This window comes from Physeter macrocephalus, chromosome 8 (assembly GCF_002837175.3).
Source record: "Physeter macrocephalus isolate SW-GA chromosome 8, ASM283717v5, whole genome shotgun sequence".
Taxonomy (NCBI): domain Eukaryota; kingdom Metazoa; phylum Chordata; class Mammalia; order Artiodactyla; family Physeteridae; genus Physeter; species Physeter macrocephalus.
The window spans coordinates 28,679,846-28,694,848 of NC_041221.1; the positions used below are offsets into that span (position 1 = coordinate 28,679,846).

The 15,003-nt window shown below is 42.7% G+C and overlaps 1 protein-coding gene across 1 annotated transcript; it reads right to left on the reverse strand.

Annotated features, from left to right (window-relative positions):
* Window positions 1-3,873: 3,873 nt before the first annotated feature.
* LOC102993815 (mitochondrial fission factor-like) lies at window positions 3,874-4,917 on the reverse strand. The gene is given in 1 exon segment (XM_055086357.1): window positions 3,874-4,917. A coding segment is annotated over 1 exon segment (819 nt). The 5' UTR covers window positions 4,741-4,917; the 3' UTR covers window positions 3,874-3,921.
* Window positions 4,918-15,003: the final 10,086 nt, after the last annotated feature.

Consider the following 15,003-nt stretch of genomic DNA (forward strand, 5'->3'; position numbering starts at 1 on the left):
TATATGTATGTTCCTATTACCTTTTTCTTAATTGTTTGGGGTTTGTTTTGTAGGTCCTTGTCTTCTCTTGTGTTTCCCACTTACAGAAGTTGCTTTAGCATTTGTTGTAGAGCTGGTTTGGTGGTCTTGAATCCTCTCAGCTTTTGCTTGTCCGTAAAACTATTGATTTCTCCATCGAATCTGAATCAGATCTTGGTCACATAGAATAATCTTGGTTATAGGTTCTTCCCTTTCATCACTTTAAATATTTCTTGCCACTCCCTTCTGTCTTGTAGAGTTTCTGCTGAGAAATCAGTTGTTAACCTTATAGGAGTTCCTTTGTATGTTATTTGTCATTTTTCCCTTGCTGCTTTCAATAATTTTTCTTTGTCTCTAATTTTTGCCAATTTGATTACTATGTGTCTCGGCGTGTTTCTCCTTGGGTTTATCCTGTATGGGACTCGCTGGGCTTCCTGGACTTGGGTGGCTATTTCCTTTCCATGTTAGGGAAGTTTTTACTATAATCTCTTTAAATATTTTCTCGGGTCCTTTCTCTCTCTCTCTTCTCCTTCTTGGACCCCTATAATGCAAGTGTTGTTGTGTTTAATGTTGTCCCAGAGGTCTCTTAGGCTGTCTTCATTTCTTTTCATTCTTTTTTCTTTATTCTGTTCCACAGAAGTGAATTCCAACATTCTGTCTTCCAGGTCACTTATCCGTTCTTCTGCCTCAGTTATTCTGCTATTGTTTCCTTCTAGTGTAGTTTTCATTTCATTTATTGTATTGTTCATCTCTGTTTGTTTGTTCTTTAATTCTTCTAGGTCTTTGTTAAACATTTCTTGCATCTTCTCGATCTCTGCCTCCATTCTTTTTCTGAGATCCTGGATCATCTTCATTATCGTTATTCTGAGTTCTTTTTCTGGAAGGTTGCCTATCTCCACTTCATTTAGTTGTTTTTCTGGGGTTTTATCTTGTTTCTTCATCTGGTATATAACCCTGTGCCTTTTCATCTTGTCTATCTTTCTGTGAATGTGGCTTTTGCTCCACAGGCTGCAGGATTGTCGTTCTTCTTGCTTCTGCTCTCTGCCCTCTGGTGGATTAGGCTATCTAAGAGGACTGTACAAGTTTCCTGATGGGAGGGACTGGTGGTGGGTGTTGCTATGGTGGGCAGAGCTCAGTAAAGCTTTAATCTGCTTGTCTGCTGATGGGTGGCGCTGGCTTCCCTCCCTGTTGGTTGTTTTTCCTGAGGCGACCCAACACTGGAGCCTACCCAGGCTCTTTGGTGGGGCAAATGGCAGACTCTGGGAGGGCTCACACCAAGGAGTACTTCCCAGAACTTCTGTTGCCAGTGTCCTTGTCCTCACAGTGAGACACAGCCACGCCCCGCCTCTGCAGGAGACCCTCCAACACTAGCAGGTAGGTCTGGTTCAGTCTCCTATGGGGTCACTACTCCTTCCCCGGCTCCCGACGTGCACACTACTTTGTGTGTGCCCTCCAAGATTGGAGTCTCTCTTTCCCCCAGTCCTGTCGAAGTCCTGCAGTCAAACCCCACTAGCCTTCAAAGTCTGATTCTCTAGGAATTCCAACTCCCATTGCCAGACCCCCAATTTGGGAAGCCAGACGTGGGGCTCAGAACTTTCACTCCAGTTGGTGGACTTCTGTGGTATAAGTGTTCTCCAGTTTGTGAGTCACCTGCCCAGCAGTTATGGGATTTGATTTTATTGTGATTGCGCCCCTCCTACCGCCCTTGTGGCTCCTCCTTTGTCTTTGGATGTGGGGTATCTTTTTTGGTGAGTTCCAGCGTCTTCCTGTCAATGATTGTTCAGCAGTTAGCTGTGATTCTGGTGCTCTCGCAAGAGGGAGTGAGAGCACGTCCTTCTACTCCACCCACTTGAACCAATATCTCTTTCTTTAAATTTATTGATTTTATTTATTATTTTTGTTGCACTGGGTCTTCGTTGCTGTGTGCGGGCTTTCTCTAGTTGTGGCAAGTGGGTGCTACTCTTCTTTGCGGTGCACAGGCTTCTGATTGCGGTGGCTTCTCATGTCGTGGAGCACGGGCTCTAGGTGTACGGGCTTCAGTAGATGTGGCACACGGGCTCAGTAGTAATAACTTGCAGGCTCGAATGCAGGCTCAGTAGTTGTGGCGCACAGGCTTAGTTGCTCCACGGTATGTGGGATCTTCCCAGACCAGGGCTTAAGCCCATGTCCTCTGCATTGGCAGGAGGATTCTTAACCACTGCACCACCAGGGAAGCCCCTGTTATTTCTTTATAACGCAAAGTTGCTGCTCTTGGAAGAGGACCAGAAGCTATATGGAGGGAATCTCCTCAAATAAGTCCTTGATGTCCATGCTCTGTGCTCCCTACTGGTCCTTGAAATGCAACCTTTCCATCCAGTATTTCACTTCATGTCATTTGGTACTTTGACACTATTTGAAAAGGAAAAAAAAAAAAAAAACTTCAGTCAATGTAGCATTAAAAAGATTCCTTGGATTAAGAATTAGTATAGAAATGGTGAGACACATTTCCCAAGACATCTTTTAGGGTTCACTATGCACAAGTGTTAATTGCAAAAAATTTACATAATTAAATACTGCAGTTTCAATAACCTTAACACGTTCCTTATATAATTATGTGCACAACTATTTTAATCAATATTTAGTGGCTGTCTAGACAGACTGGTAGAGTATCTCGATCTGGAATTTAATTAAATAGAGATTTAAAAACTTTAAGAGGAAAAATGCTGTATGGCTTTGGTGTCTTTTGTTTTTGAAGATGTGGTTTGGAGATGAATAAACATATAAAGAGGGAAAGAGAGAATGCTGGTTTTAGAAATGAGATATTGGGTAAAAAAGAGTGAGAGAAAGAAAAGTGTTAGAAGGGTTAGAAGCTGTTATATTTGTGAAACCACTATTAGGGATTATTCTGTAATTCACTGGAACTGGTCCATAATAGATTTCATGTGTTTGGTGGTAAATAACATCAATGTTTGAAAAATGGCTTTTCCCTTTCCTGTTCATTGTCTCATGATTTCTGTGTTGTCTTTTCTGCTGTTCTTCCAAGAAGGAGGTCTCTGCAATTATGCCCTATCTTTCAGTTTTTACTCTATTAGTATGTTTCTAACCCCAAATTTTACATTTTAGAATGTGGTTTAAATAATGGACCCAGTAAGAAAACAATCCCAGCTTCAACCTGGGGTCTGGAAGAATCAGACATGGTTAAGTAGTCTGCAGAGAGAAACTGGGGAAAAACACTAATCAAAGTGTAAAGTTTTACAGTTTATGATGGAAGGGAAGGTTTGTAACTCCTTTTTTTTTTTTTTTTTTTTTAGCTTTGGTTGACAGTTTATTAAATACACTACATTTGTACCTTATTCTGTAATTTTTAAAGTCATTCACACATGGACTTAGTAAAAATGTACTTTATAGAAAACCATCTGCAAAACTAAAATAAAAATAAAAATGCACATTTTGCCCACATCTTAAACTGCTGAAAATGTTAGGAATTATTTTATTGAAGGTGATCCTGAAACATGAGGTGACTTGAGGTTATTAAATTTGACACCAGACCATGACTTCAGTAGTGTTAATGTTGAAATGTGGATGCAAAAATGTCTATTAACTAAACTGTTTAATCTAACAGTGTTTGAGAAACAGGACAATATAAAGTATTATTTTTCCTTTGCAGACACTTCTCTAAATCCATTTTCTGTACACTTTTTTCTCTCCCATTCATAGAATTAGCTGTACAGATTGATGAGGCAAAAACAAAACAAAACAAAACAACAAACAAACTAGATCCTATTTACAAAACATGCAAAGGGAGAATTTTAAGTAGGTGTTATGGCAGAACTGGTTAAAATTAAATACAGTCGAGTGACAGGATATACCTTTACTTCTGCAAATATAAGTCTTTCCCCCATCCTTTCTGGGAGAAATACATTTTCAGGGTGGGGACTGTAAAACGGCATACAATGCAAAGACAGAAATAAAGAAGTTTGCAAATTCTTTATATTTCCAGCTGTTGAGACAATATTTTTGAGAGTTGAGGTTACCTCTAGCGGGAAACCAGAGCCAGCTATTAAGCAGCCAGAATGCTACAGTAATTGAATACATGACCATTTCTCTTTTAGCACGTTCTTTGTTCTCCTCTTCCAGAAGTTGTAGACGTCTATTTAGTTTGATTATTTGTCGTCTTAATGAAGCTGCATCTACAACAGTCATGTCATCTGAGGTTCCTTCAATCGTTGTATCTATATTTGAAACACCATACCTGGCGTTGTCATGATGAGGGTTAGAGGTGGCAGCAGCAGACCCACCACACAACACAGGTATGGAGTCAGTCCTGACCAGCTGTCCATTTTGGCGAACAGCATTTTCACTCATAGAGCGCTCTCTTTTTAGCCTGCCAACTGCACGGATTTCTTCATTTTGAGGGGTTGGAGGAGGTTTTTCTAAATCTAGTGGTCTTTCACTTCACGTAAGTACACGAGGTGGTGTTTTTAGTGCCAGAGGTTTGAAGGGAGTTGACTGTATAAGGTCAAGATCTGCTGGTCTTGAAAATGGAATGTCTTCATTGTTTCCTGCTACAACAATTCTCTCTGGAACCTGCATAATCACACTAGCATTTGAAACTCCTTCTTGGAATCCTTGTTCCAGGTCAGCATTTGGTGGTGCTACCTTTAATTTTTCCGGGACCCTCATTCGCTGACTAATACCTTCGGTGTATTCCATTTCATATTGAATTCGACTAATTTCCGCCATCTCAGCAGCACTGGGAGAAGGAAATGCTGCCCCACTCACTAAAAGCGTACCAAGTACTGCTTGCTTTTTGGCATTCTCTGTTTCTGTGCTTCATATTAAATCCTTTAACTTGCTTCAGTATGCATGTGCTGGATTTAGAGCCACTTTTGTCCCCCTGGGCCCGCTGAAGGTCCCTGGCGAGGACCGCTGCCCGCCGGCTCCCGGGGCGCTCGGGTGGGCACTGTCAGAGGCCGTGGGCCGAGCTCACGGAGGCGCCCGGGCCTGTAACTTCTGACATGAGGCCATGAGAACATTTTCACTTCTGTCTGAATCTTCTGGAACCCATTTTCTGGAGGAAACCAGCTGTCATGGAAGGAGACTACCCTGACCCTGCCATGCTGGGAGGAAGACCAAGTGGTCCTATCCTTTCCCATTGCTTCACCTATTGTGACAACTTCCAAACATATACATATGCCCCCTCTCTCTGAGCCTCGGAGTCATGTGCCCACAGGTCTACTGCCTCTGCTTGGAAGTCCCATTCCACAAGCATCACAGTGTTAATTTTGGAGACTGAATACTTGATTTCTAGTCCCCCCAGATCTCTCCCTTCTCCAATTTCTCACCTTGGAAATTGGTTCCAACATCTACACAGTGCTGTGTTCAAACTCTGAGTCAGCCTTCCTTTCACCTTCTTTCAAACTCACAACTAATCTATCCACAAGTACTGGTGATTCTGCATCCACCAGCGTACCTTGAATTGTTTTCAAGTTTTCTGCATCACCACTGTCTGCATCATCATGTCTTTCAGTAACTCCTTAGCTGACTCCTGCCTCCTTTCCTGCTACCCTTCTATCCATTCTACCCTCACCAACTACAGTCACGTTTAAAAATGTTAGGTGGATCTTCCTGGGCCCCTGATTCAACACTTGAATGCTTTGCTAAGGCATTTGAGTACAATCCCAGTCACAGAATGTGACATGTTTCTACCTCGTCTTGTGTCCCTCTCCCCTCGCTCAGTTATTCCAGCACATAAGCCCTTTCTGACCTAAGGAACTTGGTAATGATTGTCTTTTGCCTGGACCATGCCTTAGCTTGTCACATTCTCAGCTTAAATGTCAGGGAGGCCTCTCATGATGGCCCCATCTAAAGCGGGTTCCCCCAGTATCTTCGATTATGGCATCCTATTTATTTACCATTAAGTTTGTACCCACTGTAATTATTATTTTTTAATTATTTATTTTTATTGAAGTATAGTTGATGTATTATATAAGTTACAGGTATACAATGTAGTGATTCACAATTTTTAAAGGTTATACTCCGTTTATAGTTATCATAAAACACTGGCTATATTCCCTGTGTTGTACAATATATCCTTGTAGCTTATTTTATACCTAATAATTTGTACCTCTTAATCCCTAACCCCTATAGTGCCCTTCCCCCTTTCCCTCTTCCCACAGTAACTATTTTGTGTTTTTACATTTAATATCTATTGTCTAGCTCTTTATAGTATCCTTTAAGCACCACACACTCATGGCCTGTGTCTATTTTCTATACACCATTTTGTCCTTGGTACTCAGCATAATGCCTGGCACATATGAGGTGCTGAAATAACTATTCTGTTGAATAAATTAACAAATACCAAAGGCTTGGGAAATCTCAAGACAACCATGTACTTGGTTTAGGGGAGAGATTGTGAGAAAGTATGCACTTCCACAGTGAGAAAGAGTGGAGAACTAGAAACAGAAGACCTGCTTTGAAGCGTATCACCTCAGCATTATACCAGGGAGACCTAGTCCCCACACATCTCCTGTTATACCTCTTGGACTAGTTGCCCAGCCTTTCATCACTCAGGTTCCCATCTTTCCCCTCATCCTAGAGGTCCAGCTCCCAGGTTTCACTCTCAGCAGCCCTGCCCTCTTCTCTCTCATCTCCACCTGTGACTCCACCCTACCTAAGATCCGTCCCCACACCAAAAATGCCCCTACCAGCAGCTTGAAACCACAAGTCTCCAGTTCCACAACTCAGTGAATGGGGGAGGTCTGGGGGGGGGAGCATAATCCTCAGTTCCTAGGTCCTACAACTGTGCTCCCAGCTCCCAAATTGACTGAGGTAGAGAAGACTGACTGTGGAACTTTCAAGCAAAGATGCCAAGTCAGCCTCCTCTGACTCTGAGGCTCAGAGGAGAGTTTTAGGTCAAATGTATACTTCTGTGAGTCATCACAATAGATAAATCCTTGGGGAAAGATAAGACCCATAGGAAAAGGCATTTGAAGGAGGAGGAAAGAGGATGGTTGATGGAAATAATAAAAAAATAACTGGGGCTTCCATGGTGGCGCAGTGGTGGAGAGTCCGCCTGCCGATGCAGGGCACAAACATTACACTAAGCAAAAGAAGCCAGACCCAAGAGTATAGAGTGTATCAGTCCATTCATACGAAACTCTGGGAAAGACAAATCTGATCTCTGGTTATAAAAAGGAGTTTCTGGTTGCCTGGAATTGAGGGGTAGGAACTGATTGAGAAACCTTTTGGCGGGTAATGAATATGTTCTATATCTGGACTGTGGTAGAGGTTACATAGGAGTATACATTTGTCAAAACTCATCAGGCTGTACACTTTTAAATTACACTATTTTATGTATGTAAATTATATCTCAATAATTAGTTGAATTATAAAAAATACTATTTGAAATTTCAGACTATTGCAATTAATAAACTTTTTGAAGAAAATGTAAAGTTGCATTTCCCAACCCCTTTTCTAAATAATATTTTGAAAAATCCCAAAAGCTTTCATAAAAATATATAAAATACATTTATCAGGCAACTTTATAAACAAATATAAAATACCTGCTACAACAATTCTCTCTGCAACCTGCATAATCACACTAGCATTTGAAACTCCTTCTTGGAATCCTTGTTCCAGGTCAGCATTTGGTGGTGCTACCTTTAATTTTTCCGGGACCCTCATTCGCTGACTAATACCTTCGGTGTATTCCATTTCATATTGAATTCGACTAATTTCCGCCATCTCAGCAGCACTGGGAGAAGGAAATGCTGCCCCACTCACTAAAAGCGTACCAAGTACTGCTTGCTTTTTGGCATTCTCTGTTTCTGTGCTTCATATTAAATCCTTTAACTTGCTTCAGTATGCATGTGCTGGATTTAGAGCCACTTTTGTCCCCCTGGGCCCGCTGAAGGTCCCTGGCGAGGACCGCTGCCCGCCGGCTCCCGGGGCGCTCGGGTGGGCACTGTCAGAGGCCGTGGGCCGAGCTCACGGAGGCGCCCGGGCCTGTAACTTCTGACATGAGGCCATGAGAACATTTTCACTTCTGTCTGAATCTTCTGGAACCCATTTTCTGGAGGAAACCAGCTGTCATGGAAGGAGACTACCCTGACCCTGCCATGCTGGGAGGAAGACCAAGTGGTCCTATCCTTTCCCATTGCTTCACCTATTGTGACAACTTCCAAACATATACATATGCCCCCTCTCTCTGAGCCTCGGAGTCATGTGCCCACAGGTCTACTGCCTCTGCTTGGAAGTCCCATTCCACAAGCATCACAGTGTTAATTTTGGAGACTGAATACTTGATTTCTAGTCCCCCCAGATCTCTCCCTTCTCCAATTTCTCACCTTGGAAATTGGTTCCAACATCTACACAGTGCTGTGTTCAAACTCTGAGTCAGCCTTCCTTTCACCTTCTTTCAAACTCACAACTAATCTATCCACAAGTACTGGTGATTCTGCATCCACCAGCGTACCTTGAATTGTTTTCAAGTTTTCTGCATCACCACTGTCTGCATCATCATGTCTTTCAGTAACTCCTTAGCTGACTCCTGCCTCCTTTCCTGCTACCCTTCTATCCATTCTACCCTCACCAACTACAGTCACGTTTAAAAATGTTAGGTGGATCTTCCTGGGCCCCTGATTCAACACTTGAATGCTTTGCTAAGGCATTTGAGTACAATCCCAGTCACAGAATGTGACATGTTTCTACCTCGTCTTGTGTCCCTCTCCCCTCGCTCAGTTATTCCAGCACATAAGCCCTTTCTGACCTAAGGAACTTGGTAATGATTGTCTTTTGCCTGGACCATGCCTTAGCTTGTCACATTCTCAGCTTAAATGTCAGGGAGGCCTCTCATGATGGCCCCATCTAAAGCGGGTTCCCCCAGTATCTTCGATTATGGCATCCTATTTATTTACCATTAAGTTTGTACCCACTGTAATTATTATTTTTTAATTATTTATTTTTATTGAAGTATAGTTGATGTATTATATAAGTTACAGGTATACAATGTAGTGATTCACAATTTTTAAAGGTTATACTCCGTTTATAGTTATCATAAAACACTGGCTATATTCCCTGTGTTGTACAATATATCCTTGTAGCTTATTTTATACCTAATAATTTGTACCTCTTAATCCCTAACCCCTATAGTGCCCTTCCCCCTTTCCCTCTTCCCACAGTAACTATTTTGTGTTTTTACATTTAATATCTATTGTCTAGCTCTTTATAGTATCCTTTAAGCACCACACACTCATGGCCTGTGTCTATTTTCTATACACCATTTTGTCCTTGGTACTCAGCATAATGCCTGGCACATATGAGGTGCTGAAATAACTATTCTGTTGAATAAATTAACAAATACCAAAGGCTTGGGAAATCTCAAGACAACCATGTACTTGGTTTAGGGGAGAGATTGTGAGAAAGTATGCACTTCCACAGTGAGAAAGAGTGGAGAACTAGAAACAGAAGACCTGCTTTGAAGCGTATCACCTCAGCATTATACCAGGGAGACCTAGTCCCCACACATCTCCTGTTATACCTCTTGGACTAGTTGCCCAGCCTTTCATCACTCAGGTTCCCATCTTTCCCCTCATCCTAGAGGTCCAGCTCCCAGGTTTCACTCTCAGCAGCCCTGCCCTCTTCTCTCTCATCTCCACCTGTGACTCCACCCTACCTAAGATCCGTCCCCACACCAAAAATGCCCCTACCAGCAGCTTGAAACCACAAGTCTCCAGTTCCACAACTCAGTGAATGGGGGAGGTCTGGGGGGGGGAGCATAATCCTCAGTTCCTAGGTCCTACAACTGTGCTCCCAGCTCCCAAATTGACTGAGGTAGAGAAGACTGACTGTGGAACTTTCAAGCAAAGATGCCAAGTCAGCCTCCTCTGACTCTGAGGCTCAGAGGAGAGTTTTAGGTCAAATGTATACTTCTGTGAGTCATCACAATAGATAAATCCTTGGGGAAAGATAAGACCCATAGGAAAAGGCATTTGAAGGAGGAGGAAAGAGGATGGTTGATGGAAATAATAAAAAAATAACTGGGGCTTCCATGGTGGCGCAGTGGTGGAGAGTCCGCCTGCCGATGCAGGGCACACGGGTTCGTGCCCAGGTCCGGGAAGATCCCATGTGCCGCGGAGCGGCTGGGCCCGTGAGCCATGGCCGCTGAGCCTGCGCGTCCGGAGCCTGTGCTCTGCAACGGAAGAGGCCACAACAGTGAGAGGCTCGCGTACCACAAAAAAAAAAAACAAAACCAAAAACAAAAAAACCCTGGATAACTGCTGTTACTGAACAGCAAGTTCGTGTGCCTGATGCAGAGTGAGGCCAAACAAATTGAAATGTCAGAGTTCAGAGCAGAGAAAGGCTTATTGCAGGGCCATGCAAGGAGAACGGGCGGCTCATGCTCCCAAATCCCTGACCTCCCTGAAGGGTTTCAGCAAAGCATTTTTAAAGTCCAGGTGAGGAAGGGGCATGGTTGGTTGTTGAAAACTTCTTAGTGTCAGAATCCTTTGTTCTTGCAGCTGTCCATGTAGGTCGGGTCACGATGCTCTTGTAAACCTGCAACAAGACAAATGTTATTCTGTGTTCTGCAACTTTTTATCTCTATATGAATGGAAAAGTGTTATACCCTTAAAGGTCAGAGCCTTGCGAATGGGCTATCCTATATACTTCAGGCTCTAGGCAATATTTTTAACTCAAAGCAAAAGCAGTAGAAAAACAAAAGTGAAAGTAAAAGAAACAGGTCTAATATGGAGTCAGATTTGTCCTTCCCTATTACACTGGGAGAAAAACAAAAGTTCTTCTTCTCCTCTGAAACTTGGTCAGGATGGGAAGAGACTGTCTACAAAACATATCAGCTCCTGATATAATCTCTGCTTCTCAGACATCAACCTGGGGAAGCAGGTGAAGGGACCTTAATGTATTTTTCTGGCTTTTGCTCCTAACGTTACAATATCCCCAGTCTCCTACAATTTTACCTGTTTCTTCCATGAAGCCCATGAAGGTTTTGAGAAGTGCTTGGGAACTGGTCCTTTTTGCTACCACATGGAGCTCACCGTTTCTCTGCGCCCTCACTTGGCTGCCTGGGCTCCTGTAGCCGGAGTGAAAATAGAGTCACTCCCCAACCACAGGCCACCTTCTGCCAGCTCCAGGCCTGGGAGCAAACCCCTGGGCCTTCCTGTGATGCCCCAGACTACCAAAAGCTTTTCATACCCTTTTCCTCATGGGTATGGATGGTTGTGTCTATAGGAGGGAATGGAATGGGAACAACCAGAAGAAAATGCAATCCTGGGCTAGGCTGAGCAATCTTATCTACAGAATTGTTGTGCCCCTTTTTTCATCCAGGCCTAAGGTGAGTACCAGTCCTCTTTCGAGATGTCCTAGACATTACAAAGCCAATAAAATCTCCTGAGATTCTGTGAGCCACGTTGATCCCTATTGCCTCCTTATGATAGAGTGTCCCCTAAAGGACCATGGTGACCGCATAAAAGAAGAGAATGGCACTAATGATGTAGTTTAACCTCAGTTTTGTGTTTTAGACCCTCTTGAAGGATACCACCACTGCCAATACTGGTCCAGACATTTACTACTGTCAATTAACCGGTCTCCAGAAAATTACTTTTAAGTTATAGGGGAAAGCATAATATTTTCTCTCCTTTTGGTGAATTTTAGCTTGTCAGGAGTTAGCCAAGCTACTGAGGAAGAGTGAGTTGGATTAACTCACAAAACAATACATTACAGTGTAAAGAAAAATTAAAGGGGAAGAGACAAACATATAAGCATGTCATAAATCTTTTGCCAAGAATTATGAATCCAATTTATTTATCCATTAAAAAAGAACTGTCATTAGTAAAAATGGTGATGTTAGATGATAAGAAATAATGCAATGAGTAATCTGCACAGCAATTAGGAACCAAATAATAATCTCTGAGGCCTATATTATCAGGTTGCACTGGTTGCAAAATCGATATGACACTGGACTGCTGTGAAAAGCTGCAATGACTCTGGAATTAGGGAATTTGGGCGTTGTGAGTAGGAGTGGTATTTACTTGGTTTTCAGCTCTTGAAAGAGGCAGTTTGATTGGGAGGTGGGTGGCTTTGTGTACAGCATATGTGGCATATTTAATTCTACACAACATGGATAGAATACAATTGTTATATTGACTACTTCGTATTCCAATGTGACCTGTCTCATCATATTTCTGTTTTGACTCTTGTTGCTGCCTTTACTCTATCCTAAAAATTTTACACCCCTTGGAAGCATGAAGAACCCGGATTGTTAGACTTAATAAGAGGAGGTCCTGATTTTATTATTGCATTAAACTTGACAATTGTCGGCCCTGAGCACATTCAACCTCTGTCTCCCTGTGGTCAGGAATAATGTAGGAATTTTAATATGATTCTCTGCGGTGGCTGATTTGAATTTCTAGGACAGTAATTAGGGAAGAGGACATGTTCTCCATTGAAGACTGCCTCTCCCAGGTGTTATCTCAAATGAAACAGCTTCGGGGTGTATTTAAAATACCCACTGCTGCAGTCTGTGAGAGCCTACAAAGAGACGAGTTTATTAGACTTGGCGCCCTTCTTTGCTAAGTCAAGAACTGTGCAACATACTGGCTTGCCTTCAGAAGTTGAAGGAAATCTACCAGCCTGGCCTTACCCTCAGGTAACACACAGTTACACCCCCACAGCTGTGCGGCTTGTTCTTCTAAACCCCAGCTGGCAGTCTTTGAAAAGAAAACCTATTTGACTCGCAGTCGTGCAAATCTGCAATTTCCTGCACTACCCGGGTCAGAAATTCAAGTGGAAGGGCTGGTGATATTTAAAAGTCAAAACTTCTAGATTAGAATCTGGGCTATAAATATGCTATTATTTTGGTGTCTGTTTCAAAAATTGTATTTAGTTTCATTTGAAAGTTTAGTCTAATTTCCAGTGACCTGATATATAATAAACTACGTATGTATGTGTATCTATCCATATATACTTACATATATGATATATGTACACATATACACATAAAAGGATATAGATATAAAAAGAATATATCAAAAAGATCCATATATGCCATTTTATATCTATATCCTTTCTCTCTCTGTAGACATATGTATGTATACATATATATTTTTTTCCTTCTTATATATATTCTTTTCTTTAGGGAGAAAACAATCTTTCCTTTGGAAAGAAACTTTGTTCATTTGTAAAGGCACCTGAAAAAGAAAAAGAAACATTGGACTGCTGTGGTAGCTGCATCAATTTGCTGAAATTTCAGTCTCCTCTTGGCAAATTGGACTCTTGTTGCCCTTGAGGAATATGTGGGTAAATACCAGACACAGAAGAACGTCAACTTGGCCTTTTTTATGAAGATAATGTCTTGTAACTGCTTTCAGTGCTGAGAAAGTAGCTTAAAAGGATAACAGAATTACACCTGGTATTTCTTTTTCTTTCTACTATTTAAACAAAAAACTTCCTCTTTAGAGGAAGTTAAGGTTCCTGAGATCTATATTTACTGCTGATTTTTACCATGACGTTTACTTCTTCATTCTCATGTTACATCTTGGTCATCAAAACAGTCTCATGTTGCACAGCCTCCAAAGGGCCCCCTTCATGCTCAGCGACCACTCTGTTCTCCCTCCCAGGATAAGACGTGTCCCTAGGGCCATCTGGGAAAAGATGGGCTATCAGTTTCCTCCTCAGCAGTGGAAAGATTTGATCATTTGTGCTCTGTTGCCTCTGCTTAGTCAGGCTGGCTCTGCACCTTTTGTAAAAGAATGTTGCCTAGAGCCTGAAATATACATGATAGCCCATTCTCAAGACTCTGACCTTTAAGGTATAACACTTTTCCTGTTCATATAGAGACAAAAAGTTGCAGAACAGAAATTAACAATCGGGGCTTCCCTGGTGGCGCAGTGATTGAGAGTCCGCCTGCAGATGCAGGGGATACGGGTTCGTGCCCCGGTCCGGGGGGATCCCACATGCCGCGGAGCGGCTGGGCCCATGAGCCATGGCCGCTGGGCCTGCGTGTCCGGAGCCTGTGCTCCGCAACGGCAGAGGCCACAACAGTGAGAGGCCCGCGTACCGCAAAAAAAAAAAAAAAAAGAAATTAACAATCGTCTTGGAGGTTTATAGGAACATTGTGACCAGGCTGCTGCGACAGCCGCAAGAACAAGATTCCTGCACCAAGAAGTTTGCAACAATGAGCCACACCTCTTCCCCTTTTCGTATAAAAGAAGCCTGAATTCTAACTCGATTAAGATGGTTCTTTGGGACACTAGCCCACCATCTTCTCAGTCTTCTGGCTTTCCCCAAACGTCATTATTCCTTGCCCCGACGCCTTTCCTCTTAATTTATTGGCCTGTCTGCGGTGAGCCGTACAAGCTTGGACTCTGTACACTACTGCCACCTGCTGACCAACTCTGTCTCTCTCTCTCTCTCAATGTCTCAAGTTCACATTCCCCAAGGAAGACCTGATCCTGTTAGCCAGTCACTACCTGGCCTCTGCACACGTGCCTGTTGGCACTGGATGAGACCTCCATCCCTGGTCTAACCTAGATGGGATCAGAGCGGTGGGGTCACGTGGCAAAGCACAAAGTCACTTGTGCCTCCTGTATTGAGGGCAGGTTTCTCTCAGGAGGGGTTTAGACATTTCTCCGGACTGTATCTGACTCTGGCCCCATGTAGGAGATGATAACCCTGCCTCACAGGGTGACTGTCAGGCCTGAAAGAGATTGCCAAGTGCCCAGCATGGTGGAGGCTTCGCGAAGCAACAGGCTTTCCCTGTGAAATTTCTCATAATTTCTTGTTTGCTTTTGCCTTTTTTATTTGTGTGTCTCAAGAGTGATGCAGATGAGTTATACTTAGGATACAGCAGTAAAATAACATTTTATATTTGTATGATGATGTGATGATGATCAAGGCCACCCACATTGAATGCTTTCCCTGTGCCAGGCACTGTGTGAAGTGCTTTGCATGAATTATCTTATTTCATCCTCATCTTAATACTATGGGGTA